Here is a 13,764-nt window from a genome sequence, read left to right as displayed (position 1 = left end):
TGGGCATTTGGGTTGTTTCCACCTGTGGCCGCTTTGGACATGCGTGTGAGAGTCTTGGTGGACCTGCATTTGCACTTGTTCTGGGTCTGCTGGGAACTCTGTGGTTAATCTTTACAAGAGCCCCTTCCCCTTTTTCAGTTGTCCAGTTCTCCCCATTAGTGAGTGTCCAGAATTTGTCTCCCTTTCAAAGGTATTTTTTTAATTGAGATAGAATCCACATAGGATAAACTGTACCATGATAGCCATTTGAACCAAACTGCACAACCGTCCCCTATATCTCATTCCAGAACTTCTTCATCACCCCTGTGTCCACTAAGCAGCCACTCTCCTCTCCCCAGCCCCTGGCACCCATCCATTCACTTTCTGTTTCCATGGATCTGTCAGTTCTCGAAGTTTCATAGGAACGGAATCCTGCAGGATGTGGTCCTTGGTGTCTGTCTTCTGTGAGGCTCGTTCTTAACCAGCAAGTCAGAGATGATGAGAAGGAAGGTCCAGTGTAGTTTCTACTTCTTCCTGGCCCTTCGGTGTGGGCGCACAGGAGAGCACCCATCCGTTGAGCTCTTTCATGGTCTGGTGCAACTGACAGGGGGGTGGCAACCTCCTGCTAACAATTTGGACCACACCCTCTAGATTACTGCCAGCAGGTGACAGAAGAAGGGAGACTGACAACATTTTAAGATCAGGAATCTGAAAGCCCAGCGAAAACTCTCTGCTAAGCTTAAGAAAACATAGGGATGGAGATGTCACGTTTTTGTGGGAAGGTTGGATTTGTTGCATTTTGAATTCAATTCCAGCGACACTGACCCCAAGCTGAGTCTCCTCCCAGGAGTGGGGGGCCGGTGGGATTTCCAGGCCCACGTCGAGGTGACTGGCTCCTCTCCACAGGACTCTCCTCTCAAAGCCGTGCAGATGTTGTGGGTGAACTTGATCATGGACACATTCGCCTCTCTGGCCCTGGCAACGGAGCCGCCCACCGAGTCGCTGCTGCTGCGGAAGCCGTACGGCCGGGACAAGCCCCTGATCTCGCGGACCATGATGAAGAGCATCCTGGGCCACGCCGTCTACCAGCTCACCATCATCTTCACGCTGCTCTTTGTTGGTAGGTTGGCCCAGGGCACCCTGTTCTGTGGTGGAAGGGACAGATGGGGGCCCCGATTTCCGGGAAGGACCCCTTGGCCCTCACCTCCCTGCTGTCCTGGGAGTTTTCTTCTGTGTCTGGCGTCAGCTTCTTTTAGGAGATTCCTTTATTTACGTGGGGCGGGTTGGTCGCTTTGTCTTTTGTGGTCTCTCTTCCTGACATCAGGGGGCCTTCCACGGGTCTGGTGACCCCTGACCACAGGGTGGCCCGGCTTTCAGTGCACCTTTCTAGGAGCAGAGTTGAAGCTCAGTGGCAGGGATGGCATTGGCCGAGGGGCAAGAGTCATGATGTGAGGGGCCCCCAACGGCAGCACCTGGGGGGTCCTCTCATGGGGCCTTTCTCTGCTATCTTGGGAGCAGAAGCTGGTCATGGCTGACCCGAGGGCTGTCCTCAGGGCAGGGCAGAGCAGAGGAGGGCCAGTATGGAAATGGGTCTTAATGTCTTCACTCCTGCGGTTTCAGGGCTAACCCCCCTGGTCGGGACCCATCTTGGCTGTGAGCTCCCGTCGGTTAGCCCCGGGGGCTGGGGGACTCATGCCTTCCCCCCATGTCGCCCTGGGCTTGCAGGGGAGCTCTTCTTCGACATCGACAGTGGGAGGAATGCACCCCTGCACTCACCACCCTCCGAGCACTACACCATCATCTTCAACACCTTCGTCATGATGCAGCTCTTCAACGAGATCAATGCACGCAAGATCCACGGCGAGCGCAACGTCTTCCATGGCATCTTCAGCAACCCCATCTTCTGCACCATTGTGCTGGGCACCTTTGCCATCCAGGTAGGAGGGGCGGCTCTACTCTTGGAAAAGGTGGGGGAGAGGGGACCACCTCCCCCACCCACAGCACCAGCCTCTGCTTCTCTGCTCCCAAAAGCAGCTCTGCCCCTCCTGCCTGCGTTCTCCGCCCCCTGTGCCCTCTGTAGGCCTTCATCTTCAAAACCCCCACCTTGCCCCGGGCTCACCTGCTAGGTTCTAGGGGGATTCAGTGGACCTTCCTCAGAACTGACTTTTTCACAGGTCCCTCTGGGTCTGCTATTCCCGTTTCTGGCCCTCGATTCCTTGGCGGGAGGCCACCCTAACTCCGGAAGCTTCCTGTGGCGATGCTGTCTGGGGCAGCACAGTGCTGCGGCCAGGCTGCTCAGTCAGCATTCAAAACTAGGGCATATTGATAGAAAATGTGAGGTAGAGCAAGGCCAACAGTCCAGGATAGTTTGTTTCTCGCAGTTCTCAGAGGGGGCCCGCCACGCCACGGGGAACACCTGGGGAAGCAGGCAGGCTGGTCGGGAGGCAGAGGGAGAGTGGGGAACCCGGGGTGGGAGCTGAGGACTTGACATTGTGAATAATCTCCAGGCTCGGGGGTGTAGGGCTCTCCACCTCGTGGTCTGGGACCCCGGCCTGGGTGATTAGGGCAGGGGGACAGTGGCCTGAGGGGGAGAGCACAGGACCCGAGGGAGTTGGAGTGCAGGCTTGGGACCAGTTGGCCTGTAGTTGCAAAGCTCCCCCTGGGAACAGGACGCCGCCTGTGGAGGGGCCGTGAGGCTGCAGGAGGCCCGTCAGGGTGTCCGGGACATGCACGTTCGAGCCCTGCGTTCACAGAAGCTGGGAGCGTGGCTAGAATGGCTGAGCCACACCCAAAGCCTGGAAAGGGGACAGTTTGGGGTGCCTGGCTCAGCGGGCACCTGGCACCAAGCGAGGCCGCGTGCCCATTCGCCAGGTGCTCATCCGGCACAGCACCCATGGCCTGTGGTCAGCCAGTCTGGGAAGCTTCTTTAGGCACTGGCTGGGTGGCTGGGTGGCGGGGTAGGGGGGTGGAGATGAAGGGAAGGAGCCCAGAGAAAGGAAGGCTCCCAGGAACAGCCTGCCTACCTGGGTAAGCCAACAACCCCCCTGACTCCCTGAGCTGGGCCCCCAGGGCAGGGGCTGCCCCGAGGGCTAGATGTGCCAGCTGGACCCATCTCCCGCCCACCCATCTCCCACAGATTGTCATCGTCCAGTTCGGTGGAAAGCCCTTCAGCTGCTCCCCGCTGTCCACGGAGCAGTGGCTCTGGTGCCTGTTTGTCGGTGTTGGGGAGCTGGTGTGGGGACAGGTGAGTGTCTGCCTCGGTGGCTCTCCAAGCCCTGCCCCCTTCCCGTTTGTCTGGGGACATGTAGGCAGCCCAGGGGCCCCTGCCCCGCCTCTGAGACAGGCCATGACCTAGCTGCAAGACCACAAGTGACAGCATCAGTGGAGAGCACGCAAAACACCCTCCACTCCCCTTTCCATGGTAGGAGCTGAAAATCGTGCCTCAGAATTGGGTGGCTTGCAAAATGCTCACATATTTGAAGGTACACAGCACCTCGCTGAACCTCACAGAGGGCAAAGAGAACGTCTTGAGAGAAAGGAGGAAATCCTTTGAGCTGACGGAGGGCAAGTCTTACACCTCAGGCTCTGTGGCTACAGCTAACGCCAGTTCACAGCGCCAAAGGTTACATTAGGAAGAGAGAGCCTGGGTGCTGGGGCTGGGCAGAGGCTGGGAGGGGCAGCCCAGGCCATGGGTGCACAAGAGGCCCCTGACAGCATTTCTCCAGAATTCTCGAACATTGGCATAGCAGGCTGAATGCAGGATCCACTTCTCCCTGTGTCTCAGGCCACCTCAGACCACCACGTCAAAGTAACAGACAGGGCAGCTTCAATGGCAGATGTTATTCTCTGGAGGCTGGAAGTCCAAGATCAAGCTTACGTAGGGCAGGTCCAGCAGAGGCCAGGCTCTAGCTCCCAGGTCCCCCTCCAGGGAAGCTGCAAGGCAGTGCCGTTTCTCCCAGCAGTGATGTGTGATGACTTGTACAGGTACCACTACCAGGGCAGCTGCCCTGAGCGGTGCGGTCCAGGGACTTGAGTGGGGGTCGGTCCTGGAGGCCTGGGGTGCCCTTGATCTCTGTGCCCTGGAGGTCAGGCTTCTACATGCGGCCCAGGGCCCCATCCCAAATCATCCCTGTGGCGTAGACTACCTGCCCTTGGCCCCGGACAAACCAAGACCCATCAGGCAGGGGCCTAGAGGTCCCCTCCCAGGACCCAGACCAGGGCCACACGTCCCTTACATCATGTGCTGTGCAGGACATCAATGGACGAGGAGCCATGGGCGCACACACAGGGCCAGTGCAGGCCCCAAGTGGGGCCCGGGGCTCCAGCCGCATCCCTGTCCCTCACTGGGAAATGCTCCTCAGCCCCTAGCAGCCTCCAGTCTCAGCACCCCTGACCCCGCAGGACTGCATTCAGCCTGCTCTCTTCCCTTAAACGTAGAAACACAGAAAACCACAGCCTTCAGAGGAACGAGGCCAGCTCCTCCCTCTGGAGAGCAGGATTTGGCAGCTGGCAGAGGTGGCCCAGGGGCTGCCCACAGGGAAGGAACGTTGAGGAAATAGCCGAGCACAGTGTCGGGGGAGGGGAGGGGCGGGCACAGATGCCAGCCTTAGCCTGGGTCAGAGCTCCCACCTCTGATGGCCACTTCTGCCTGCTGTCCCTCGCCTCTGGCGACTCAGGTCATCGCCACCATCCCCACCAGCCAGCTCAAGTGCCTGAAGGAAGCGGGACACGGGCCCGGGAAGGACGAGATGACCGACGAGGAGCTGGCTGAGGGCGAGGAAGAGATCGACCATGCCGAGAGGGAGCTCCGCAGAGGCCAGATCCTCTGGTTCCGGGGCCTCAACCGGATCCAGACGCAGGTAAGCCGCCAGGCCGCTCGGCCACTCTGACTCTCCCGCCTCCAGATGAGCCCAAGACCAACAGGGAAGCCTTTGGGTCTTGCCACCATGATCACAAGGGCAGTTGCTGGCTGTGCCCGATGACAGTATGTCACCAAGATGGCCTCTCCTGACACCTCCCTCAGAGCCCAGGTGGCCCTCCCCGCAGTGGGCGCAGGTGTCAGATAAGGGTGTGTCTCGGGGAGGTGGGGGCATGGGCCACCCGCTGTTCGAAGAGCTGCTAGGACTGGTTTCTTTGCTGGGAGCTGCCCCAGGTCACAGGGAAGGGACCTTCTTGGGAGGAGGCAGATGTCCGTTTCAAATAGCCTTTGGCGAGCTCAGCACTCGCTGGGTTATATTGTGAATTCTATGGAAAGACTTCATTTGGGAAGCAAACTCTGGCCAAGTTGGTCCATTCTGTTCATCCCAGTCTCCAAATATCAGTGCCAGTCAAGGTCAAGGCCGTCAGCGGCTGTCCTCTATAAAGTCAGACAGACACGATGACTGCCCAGCTGTGGGCACTGCCGAAGCCTTTATGACAGTCTGCCTGACAGAGCCACTGTCACTTCCTGCCCCCAACTCTTCCTGGCCAGCCTTCTTGCCAGAATGTTCCATACTCGCTGTCTCTCCGTGTCCTTCTCTGGCACTCACTGGCGACTTCATCACAGCCTGACATCAGCCCTCAACACCCCAGAGGCAGTTCTCACCAATGTCTGCAAGACGTCCTCCCGGCTCCCAAGCTGGGCCGTCCCTCCATCCCTCCTGCTTGGAGGCTGCTTCCCAGCACCCTTCTGGAAGTTCAGTCCACCCTGCTCACCTAGCAGCTTGCTGTCCGCTCTCCATCTTCCTTGCCTGTCACTCCAGCCTCCCGCTGAGACCTTGGTCTGCCCTGTCGCCTAGCTGTGACCCTAGCTGCTAGAAATCCCACATTCCCACGGGCGCTGGTCTCTTCTTGCCAATTGCCCACAGCCTGGCCCTCCCCGCACAGCCTCCAGACGGAGACCAGGCGCCCCTCATGCACCATCTCCTCGTCTGCCTGGCTAGAAGCCCCACAGCACCCCCCCTGCGCTCAGCTCAGCCCAGACCACAGGCCCCACCACCCCGAGCCCACTTCCTCCCAGCCTCCCAGCTCCTGATCGATGGTTCCGCCACTTCTACTGCCCAAGCCAGAGCCCCGGAGCTGTCCCAGATCCGCTTCCTGTCCCCCCACACACTTGGGTGCATTGGCATGCCCCTTCGAATGCACATCCCTAGCCCAGCCACACCTGGCACAACCCCCCCCAACATCCTCCTGGCCCAGCCACCTGCGTCTCTCCTGGATTGAGGCTCCCTGCGTCCCCCCGGGACCCCTGAAGCCTTTTCTCAACATGGCCAGCCTGTGACACCCATCACTCCCTGCTCCTCCTGGGCCTTTCCCCGCGCTCTGTCCTGGACCCCCAACCCCACGGCCCCAGCCCAGCTCCAATTGCTTTTCCCCCAGAGGCCCGCCGGAAGGTAGAACACGGCCAGGCACCTGCCTCCGCGGTTTCCCACCGTGGGCCCCTGGCCTGGGCCAGGACCTGAGACCACACCTCTCCCCAGCATCTGCCTCCAGCCTGCCACACATCACCATGGGCTCATCCCTTCCACGCGAGGCGCCCAAAGCGCCCTCCCAGTGCACAGGGCTCACCAGCTGCTCCCGCACAACCCCTGGGGGCCTAGCCTCCTGGCGCCCCTCTTCTCCCCAGGTGCCAGCCTCAGCCCCCCAACCAGAAGCTCGCAGCCTCCCACCTGCCCCTCGGCATTGCCCCACGCAGCCCACGCCCTCAAAACCCCTGCTGCCTTTCCAGGCTGCCGCTCTGCTCGCCCAAGTTGCTGTGCCTCCCCAGCTCCCACCGTGTCTCCCCAGGGCCGCTCCTCGTCCAGCGGCGGCCCTGTGAAGCCTTCTCAGAGTCCACTCCCTCCCACCACCACAGCACACGCACTCAGGGCTGGGATTTCTCCACACAGCTGGCCGTCTGTGCTCCCAGCCCAAGGCGCTGGGATCAGATGCCCCAGGGAACTTTCCAGAGCTGCAGGGTCCTGGGCCACCCAGATCCTGGCATCCTGTGGGGCTGGGTGAGGTGGCATCAAAGAAGGAGCCCTTCTGGGTCCCAAGGGGCTCCTCCGGGCGTCTGGCTCCACCCTTCCTGGTGTTCCAAGCGTCTTGGCCAATGTGGCGGGGTAGGATGTCTTGGGCCCAGCTGGAACACTGAGCGCCCAGTAGAATGGAAGGAGCCTTTGTCACCAGCTGTCCGGGTCACCCCCATGGCCCCCCGGCTGCTCGACTGTGAGCCCCACCCACCCCATCCCCGCCCTGATGGGCTCTGGTGTGTTGTGCTGGGTGGGTTCTGCGGCGGAGCTTATTCGCTTCCATCGACAAGCTAAAGTCGCTGCTAGCTTTTCTAGCAGTCGAGACCTCAGCCGTGCCCCGATCCTGGGTGTCCGGCGGGGAGGTCCCTCATACCCGAGCCACCTGTGTACCTGTGTCTTCTTAGTGCCTGTGGGCTCTTGGACCTGACACTGCTACCCTGTTGGTAGAGTGGGTCCCCTCAGTCGGAGTCTTATAGTTCCAGGCCGGTCAGGTCCCTGCTTTCCACACGGGGAAATGGGACCCATAGAGAAGGGACTTGCCCAAGGTCACCCAAGTCTCCCTCCCCCACCCCTTAGCCTTGTCCTTTCCATTGAACCACTCATTCCTCCCCTTGACTTTGTCACATCAAAGCCACCATGCTTCTCAAGAATGCCGAACCAATTGGTTACTTTAGTTCGCTTTTTAAGAGCATCTATTCATTTTGATTCAAAATACCTGCATGAAAAGCAGAAATAAAGCCTAGGAGAAATAAAGCCCCTCAGGTTGTGTACACCCCACACCAAGAGAAACATTCTCTAGGCAGCCAGCCCTGGATTTCCAACTTTTGCAAAACACAAAATTGCTCCGCAGATTTGGGAGCCCAGCTGCTGCCTGCTCTCACCATCATTCCGTACTAACATGGCAACGTCCGGGCATGGCGGAATCCCACGATAAAAGAGTCCGCAAACTGCAGGACATGGAGCTTTTTAAAGTACTCACGAAGTGGTCTATTTCGCATTCCATCATATACCTAAGAGAAGATTCAGCAGTGACTGGGCCTTGTTCCTGGCCCAGCGTGGGGGCTTCTGCAGTGGGGGCGGGGGCGGGGGGACAATTTTGTGGTATTTTGACTGATACCATCATCCAATCGGGACACCATGAGGAGAGGCCCAATCAGAGGCAGGAAGGGCATTTTTCCCTTCCCTTGTCGCCTTTGTAAGTGTCCCCTCTTGAGACAGACCTGTCTGAGTAGCCTTAGAAATATCTCCATCTAGGGAGGAGAAGCTCCCCCTCCCCCGAGACGGCGACACCACGGCATGGGTCATCTTCCTTCAGTGCGTTGGGGCACTCGGCACCGTGCCAGTCCCCGTGGGCACTCAGTACACCTTGCCTCTGCTGGGCAGAAGGGGGCTCGGCCGTGGGTACACAGTAATAAGTCTGTCTCACAGCGCGTCCAAGGGTTGAAATGATGGCCTTGTTCACTTTGGTTGGGATGGGAGGAGTCTGAGCACTCCACTGCCTTCTTCCAAGAGCCTGGCCCCGTCTCAGACACACCACGGAAGCTGGCAGCTACCACGTAGCTACTTGGGGACTTGGGGGCGGAGGCTCTGGGCTCCAGAAGTACGTACTTGCTCTGCTACTCCCATCATCCACCTTCTAAGGCCAAAGATTCCACACACACTCCCCTCTCAGAGGGCATTCTCTAGGAAGCAGCTCAACGTGTGCCACAGTGGGCGTGCTCTCTTGATGGGGGACATTTACGGTGGCCGCCTGGCCACAGTTCCTCAGGACCCCACGCCTGGGTTTGCTCCAGCAAGTTCACCCTCATGGCTCTCATTTCCTGAAGCCTCCTGGGAAGCTTAAAGAGTGGGGGACAAAGCAAAAGCCATCTTTGTCCCCCAGACCTGGGCCCTCCACTCTCCCTCCCACCCTGCCTGTGGCTCTGTGGGAAAGGGCTCTGGTGAGACACAGCAGGGGCTTTGGGGAAACCCCTCCCCCTCTTTTAAAATCCCTTCCTCCACTGAGACTCTCCACGGGGTACCCCTCAGTCACTTGGATGAGCCACATAAGGAGAGTGGCAGCCCTGCTTAGAGCAATATAAACCAAGGACGGGCCGGGGAAGGGCCCCTGTCCTCACCATCAAGGAACCTCATTTTAATGGGAGCCTGTCACATCCCTCAGGTGTGTTGGGGCGGCAAAAAAGGTTGAGAAGTACTGACCTAGGATAACAAAGTATTGCAGACACAGGTATTTATTGACGAGTGGCTTGCAACGTGCATATCGTGAATGCAGATGGCTCTTTCTAAAATGTTTGCTGTGTGCCCATCTGATCCGTCGTTAACCCCCCGCGCGCCCAGTCTTCGGAGCGCTAATCATTTGCTCAGTAAACCCTCTCTTGGTGGATGACGCAGAGGCCGGCCTCGACCTCGGCCATGGCCCTGTCAGAAGCACCGAGACTACCTCGATGAGGCTTTGCTGTCACGATATGCACCCAGTGTGGCCCCTGTCCCCACCCAGCCCCAGACCCCCACCCCACCCCCCGTGCGGTCACCAGGACCACAGTGCAAGCCAACCTTTATCTCATTTTCTCTCCCACAGATGGAGGTAGTGAGTACCTTCAAGAGAAGCGGTTCATTTCAGGGTGCTGTGCGCCGGCGGTCCTCGGTCCTCAGCCAGCTCCATGACGTAACCAATCTTTCTACCCCTACTCACCTAATTCTCTCTGCTGCCAATCCCACCAGTGCCGCTGGGAGTGAGTCTTGAGTCCCCTTTTCTCTCATAAATGGCACCTCTGGGGGAGGAAAAAGCCTCCCGCCTCTTCCTTCTCTTCTTTTCCAGTCTTGCATCCTCCGCTCACCGTGGCTTTTCCGTTCTTTCTTTATTGCCCTGTTCAGTCCTTCCCGCCCAGACGGTGTGTCTCTCCAGAGCCATGTCCTCTTATGAAATGTATCGAATCCATGGCACTGCTGGACCTTCTGTTCTTTTCTTTGTTTGGTTTTTTGGTTTTCCTTTAGTGCTCCTTCTGTCATTGGTTTTCTTTTCTTGAACTTGTCTGCCTTTGCTGATAGTTCTTCATGAACTTGGGCCGCTTCTGGTGGTGTCTGGTGTCAGGGTGGGGCCTTGGTCAGGGTTCCGCGGGGCAGCGCGAGGGAGGCGCGCAGGCTCAGGGCTGCCCTCCAGGACTGGAAGGAGTGGTGAGCGCCTTTGCAGCGTCGTTTGCAGCGGAAGAACTCAGCCCACACAGTTGGGACTAGAGCGTCAGCTTCCAGAACTCTCCTTGAGGTGGTTTCCAAAGGCAGTATACTTGAGCCACCAGGTGTTAGAGGTGTCCCCAGGAGCCCTCCTCATGCCCCGAACCCACCCTCGGCCACATTTCCATTAGTTCCCAAAGCATCTTTGCTCTTTCCAAGCAGGCCTCAGGATTGGAAGGTCTTAACCTGATCTGGGCCATACTTTCTGTCCTCCCTTCCTTCAAGAAGCTGGGAGAAATTGATTCCTTTCTATACACTCCTCTGAAAAGTTCCTGCCACGTCCCTCACATTTTAAAGGGAACCCAGGGGCTGTCCTAAAGAGGTAAACGTCCATATTTGCTTACATTTCTTTACAAAGACAAAAGGAAAGCCACGAGACCATTGAACCCACCACCCCCACGGTCCCCCCCCCAGTGAAAGACAATGCGACGAACACTGTGGGCCCCCCACACCCACCCAGGGCCCCCTGCTTCTCATAGCAAACTCAAGATTTCAGAAGCCAAACACTAAACTTCCAAGTATGAGCCCAGAGCCCCTGCCAGGATGGTTCAGTGCTACCTCTTTCCTTTCCTTCCAGTGGGACCCAGCACTCATCACCTCCGTGAACACATCACTTCCCCACAGACAGGAGTTGTTAACTACGCTTTTTTCCCGCACCAGACTCTGGGATTTTCTTTTTACTTGATTTCTTCTCTTTTCCTTTTTTCTTTTGTCATGTATTTTGTTTTTTGTTTTTTCTTCTCTTCTGCTTGTTCTTTTTTTCTTTCTTTCTTTTTTTAGGAACTGGTGAGAGGTCCCCAGTGGGGGGCGTCCCTCCTCTTACTTAAGCTGTCATTTCAGACCACCCTGCCCTTTAAGGAAGGGATGTGGGTTGCACTGGTCCCTGCTGGGACCACCTTGTCCCCTTTGGAGACAGCGCGCACATGAACACACACGCACACACACATACACACGCACACACACAAGTGTGTTCTCCATCCCACAGGGCACACACGTGTCCAGCTCCCTTGAGTGTTCACCGAGACAGCCACCCAAGCCACAAATATTGGCTGACGGCCATCATGGGTGAGCTGGAAAGCTCCAGCCTTGTCCCATAGGGTCCTTGCTGCCACTCCAAGCAGGGAGGCTGGCAGGAGGCTTGGCCAGGGCCTACTGGGCCACAGCTGCCCTCCTCCACCACTTCCTCCACGTGTTCCTTTGCCATCTCTCTCTGTGCTTCCTCTCTGTCTGTCCATCCGCCTGTCTGTCGACTTGGGGGAGGCAGCCACCCCGCCCTCCGCTCGCCCCTAGGCCTTCCCCACACTCCTGCTGAGGCCGGCTCTCTCGGCTCCCTCTGGGTGCCTCAGGCTTCCTCCCTGGGAGCAGCCTCCCTCCTCTCTCTTCCTCGGGCTCCTTGCACCTTCCTTCTTTCTGCAGCCACCTGTCCCACCCCCTTCCCACTGCCGGGAGCCCAGCAGCGTGGGGTAGGACCCACTCCAGGGGGCCCTAAGTAGCTCCTGACCAGAAGCAGGGTTGCGGCCCCTTCCATACCATGTGCCACTGGGAGATGAGTGCCTTCTGCCTGAGGGGCCTCCTGATGTCCTGACTCACAAGGGGAAGGCCTAAAAGGCTCATCCCAGCTGAGCCTCAGCACCTCGGAAAGGACCCCACTGTGGAGGAAGATGCTGGATGGAGGACCAGGCAACACTAAGGGACATTCCTGCTTCCAGAAGCTTCCAATCAAGCCCGCTTCCTGCCACCATCACTGCGTGGCAGATTGGCTTGGAACTCCGAACTGGTTCCTAGTCCAAGCTTCGAAGATCCTGAGAGATCACCAAGCATCTGGCACCCACATCACAGGAATCAGGAAAAGGCCTGGCAGAGCAGAGGACAGCACCAGGCCTTCATTCTCTCTCTCTCGGAACAGAAGGAAGGCAGGGTGCAGTGGTCACGGGGCACAAGGTTTCCTCAGGAAAACCCGGCTCTTTCAGGAAGGCTCCTGTCTTCAGCCCAACATCTCTTCCACTGAGAATCTCGGGCTCTCTAGGTGGAAGGCCTGGTTGGGGGTGTGGACACGGCTCCTGAAGGCCAGAGTGAGAGGTGATGTAACACCTACGCAAGCCGTGGCCGGAGAAGGTCCACAGAGTCCGAGAGGGAGGAGAGCCCCTCAGAAGGGTGATGGGGGGAGGCTACAGATGCAATGACCCCCCAGGCTTGCCTTGCCCGCATGTGCATGTGGGTCTTTGCTGCTTCTGGATTCGGGAGTCTCAACGTGGTCCCCACTCCCCTGGTCTCACGCATTGATCTCCCAGCTCCAGAATGGCCTTGCCTCCTCCTCCCTGCTCACTCAGCCATTTTTCCTGCCTGGCTTGATGGCCGCCTCACCATTGCCGTTTCATTCTTGGCCCACCATCTCATTTCATGGGATCTCAGCCATGCGTGGCCTTGAGGCCACCCATCTGAGTGGCTTAGGAAAGAGCATTCTTTACTAACTACGTTCAGTCTTTTGGAAACAAAGCAGGTGTGAAAGCCTATCCCCTGTTAGTAGGTCAGTCACCCTCATTCCTGCCCTAATCACACTTTCACACAGTAATGCTTCAAGAAACTCAGCCTCACTGCCTAGCTGGCTGTCAGGATCCCCAAGGTGTAGCCAAATGTGGGGTGTCTACTCACTCAGGTTTACTAACAAGCAGCAAGCCCAAGCCACCAGATGGCTGCCCCCAGGTGCACGGGGACACACAGCCACAGCCCAGGCCCTCCCCTGCCACACACCCAAAGCCTGTTCCCCACCAGCCTGGCCCTCCTGCGGCAACACTGGACCTCTATACTCAAACATTTACTGTCACAGGGGCAGGTAGTGAGTTTGGTCAGATGTAGCCAGAGGACTCCCTCAGGGCTGTTCAGTTCTGATCAACCATGCCACAAACAGATTATGGCAGTTGCTTTATTGTATTTGGCTTTTGCAACATGAAAACCTTCCATCCAACTTGGTGAATCCCAGCCAGGTGAGGCCCCAGGGCTTCCATGGACGTGCCCTTCTGGAGCCTGGGGAGACATGTTCCTCACATACTCACAGAGCAGTAGTAAAGCCAGCCACATGGAGGAAGGAAACTTGCAAAGTGAAAGCTCTCTTGTTTGCTGGAATCTGCTTCCTTCTCAGGAAATCCATTGATTTCAAGCCAAGCCTGCCCATGTAGGTTTCTGGGAATAGTGTATTGGCATTTTTGGTCAGCTCTTTGACAGTGTGCACACTGTCTCCACACTAGGAACAGTATCAGCCTTGCCCAAGCCTTCCTGCAGCCAGAGGCCCTACCACATGGGAGGCCCTTCCAGGCAATCCCTAAAGCACACACCAGCTGGCAGCCTACACCAGACCCTGGAAGCCCTGCTCCACAGGCCTCCACAATAGGCACTTCCAGGCCAACTCCTGGGGCTAGGAGCCAGGACCCAGGCTGCTCAGGAGACTTATTTAAGGCCCTGCAGCTTAAGACAGCCAGGCTGAGAGGCAAGGCCAAGTACCCAAAAAGCCCAGGAGTCTCCATGCCTGGGTCAGTTCAGTGCGATGTCTCATTGATGCTGGCCACTG

The 13,764-nt window shown here is 57.8% G+C and overlaps 1 protein-coding gene across 15 annotated transcripts in view; it reads left to right on the top strand.

Annotated features, from left to right (window-relative positions):
• ATP2B3 (ATPase plasma membrane Ca2+ transporting 3) overlaps nucleotides 1-13,764 on the top strand; it is a 41,403-nt gene that overhangs the window by 21,296 nt on the left and 6,343 nt on the right. For 10 of the 15 annotated variants that reach the window (XM_057717956.1, XM_057717951.1, XM_057717957.1 and 7 more), the window contains 4 exons: nucleotides 886-1,099; nucleotides 1,705-1,916; nucleotides 3,116-3,223; nucleotides 4,656-4,838. In XM_057717956.1, coding sequence (XP_057573939.1) covers nucleotides 886-1,099; nucleotides 1,705-1,916; nucleotides 3,116-3,223; nucleotides 4,656-4,838 — 717 coding nt within the window. Of the gene's footprint in view, nucleotides 1-885; nucleotides 1,100-1,704; nucleotides 1,917-3,115; nucleotides 3,224-4,655; nucleotides 4,839-9,546; nucleotides 9,712-13,764 lie in introns of those variants that run through there. The other 5 variants (XM_057717953.1, XM_057717949.1, XM_057717943.1 and 2 more) reach the window with 4 other exon arrangements.

This window comes from Hippopotamus amphibius, chromosome X, assembly GCF_030028045.1.
Source record: "Hippopotamus amphibius kiboko isolate mHipAmp2 chromosome X, mHipAmp2.hap2, whole genome shotgun sequence".
Classification (NCBI taxonomy): domain Eukaryota; kingdom Metazoa; phylum Chordata; class Mammalia; order Artiodactyla; family Hippopotamidae; genus Hippopotamus; species Hippopotamus amphibius.
Note: the sequence above shows the minus strand (reverse complement) of the source record. Positions and strands in the feature narration are given on the sequence as shown.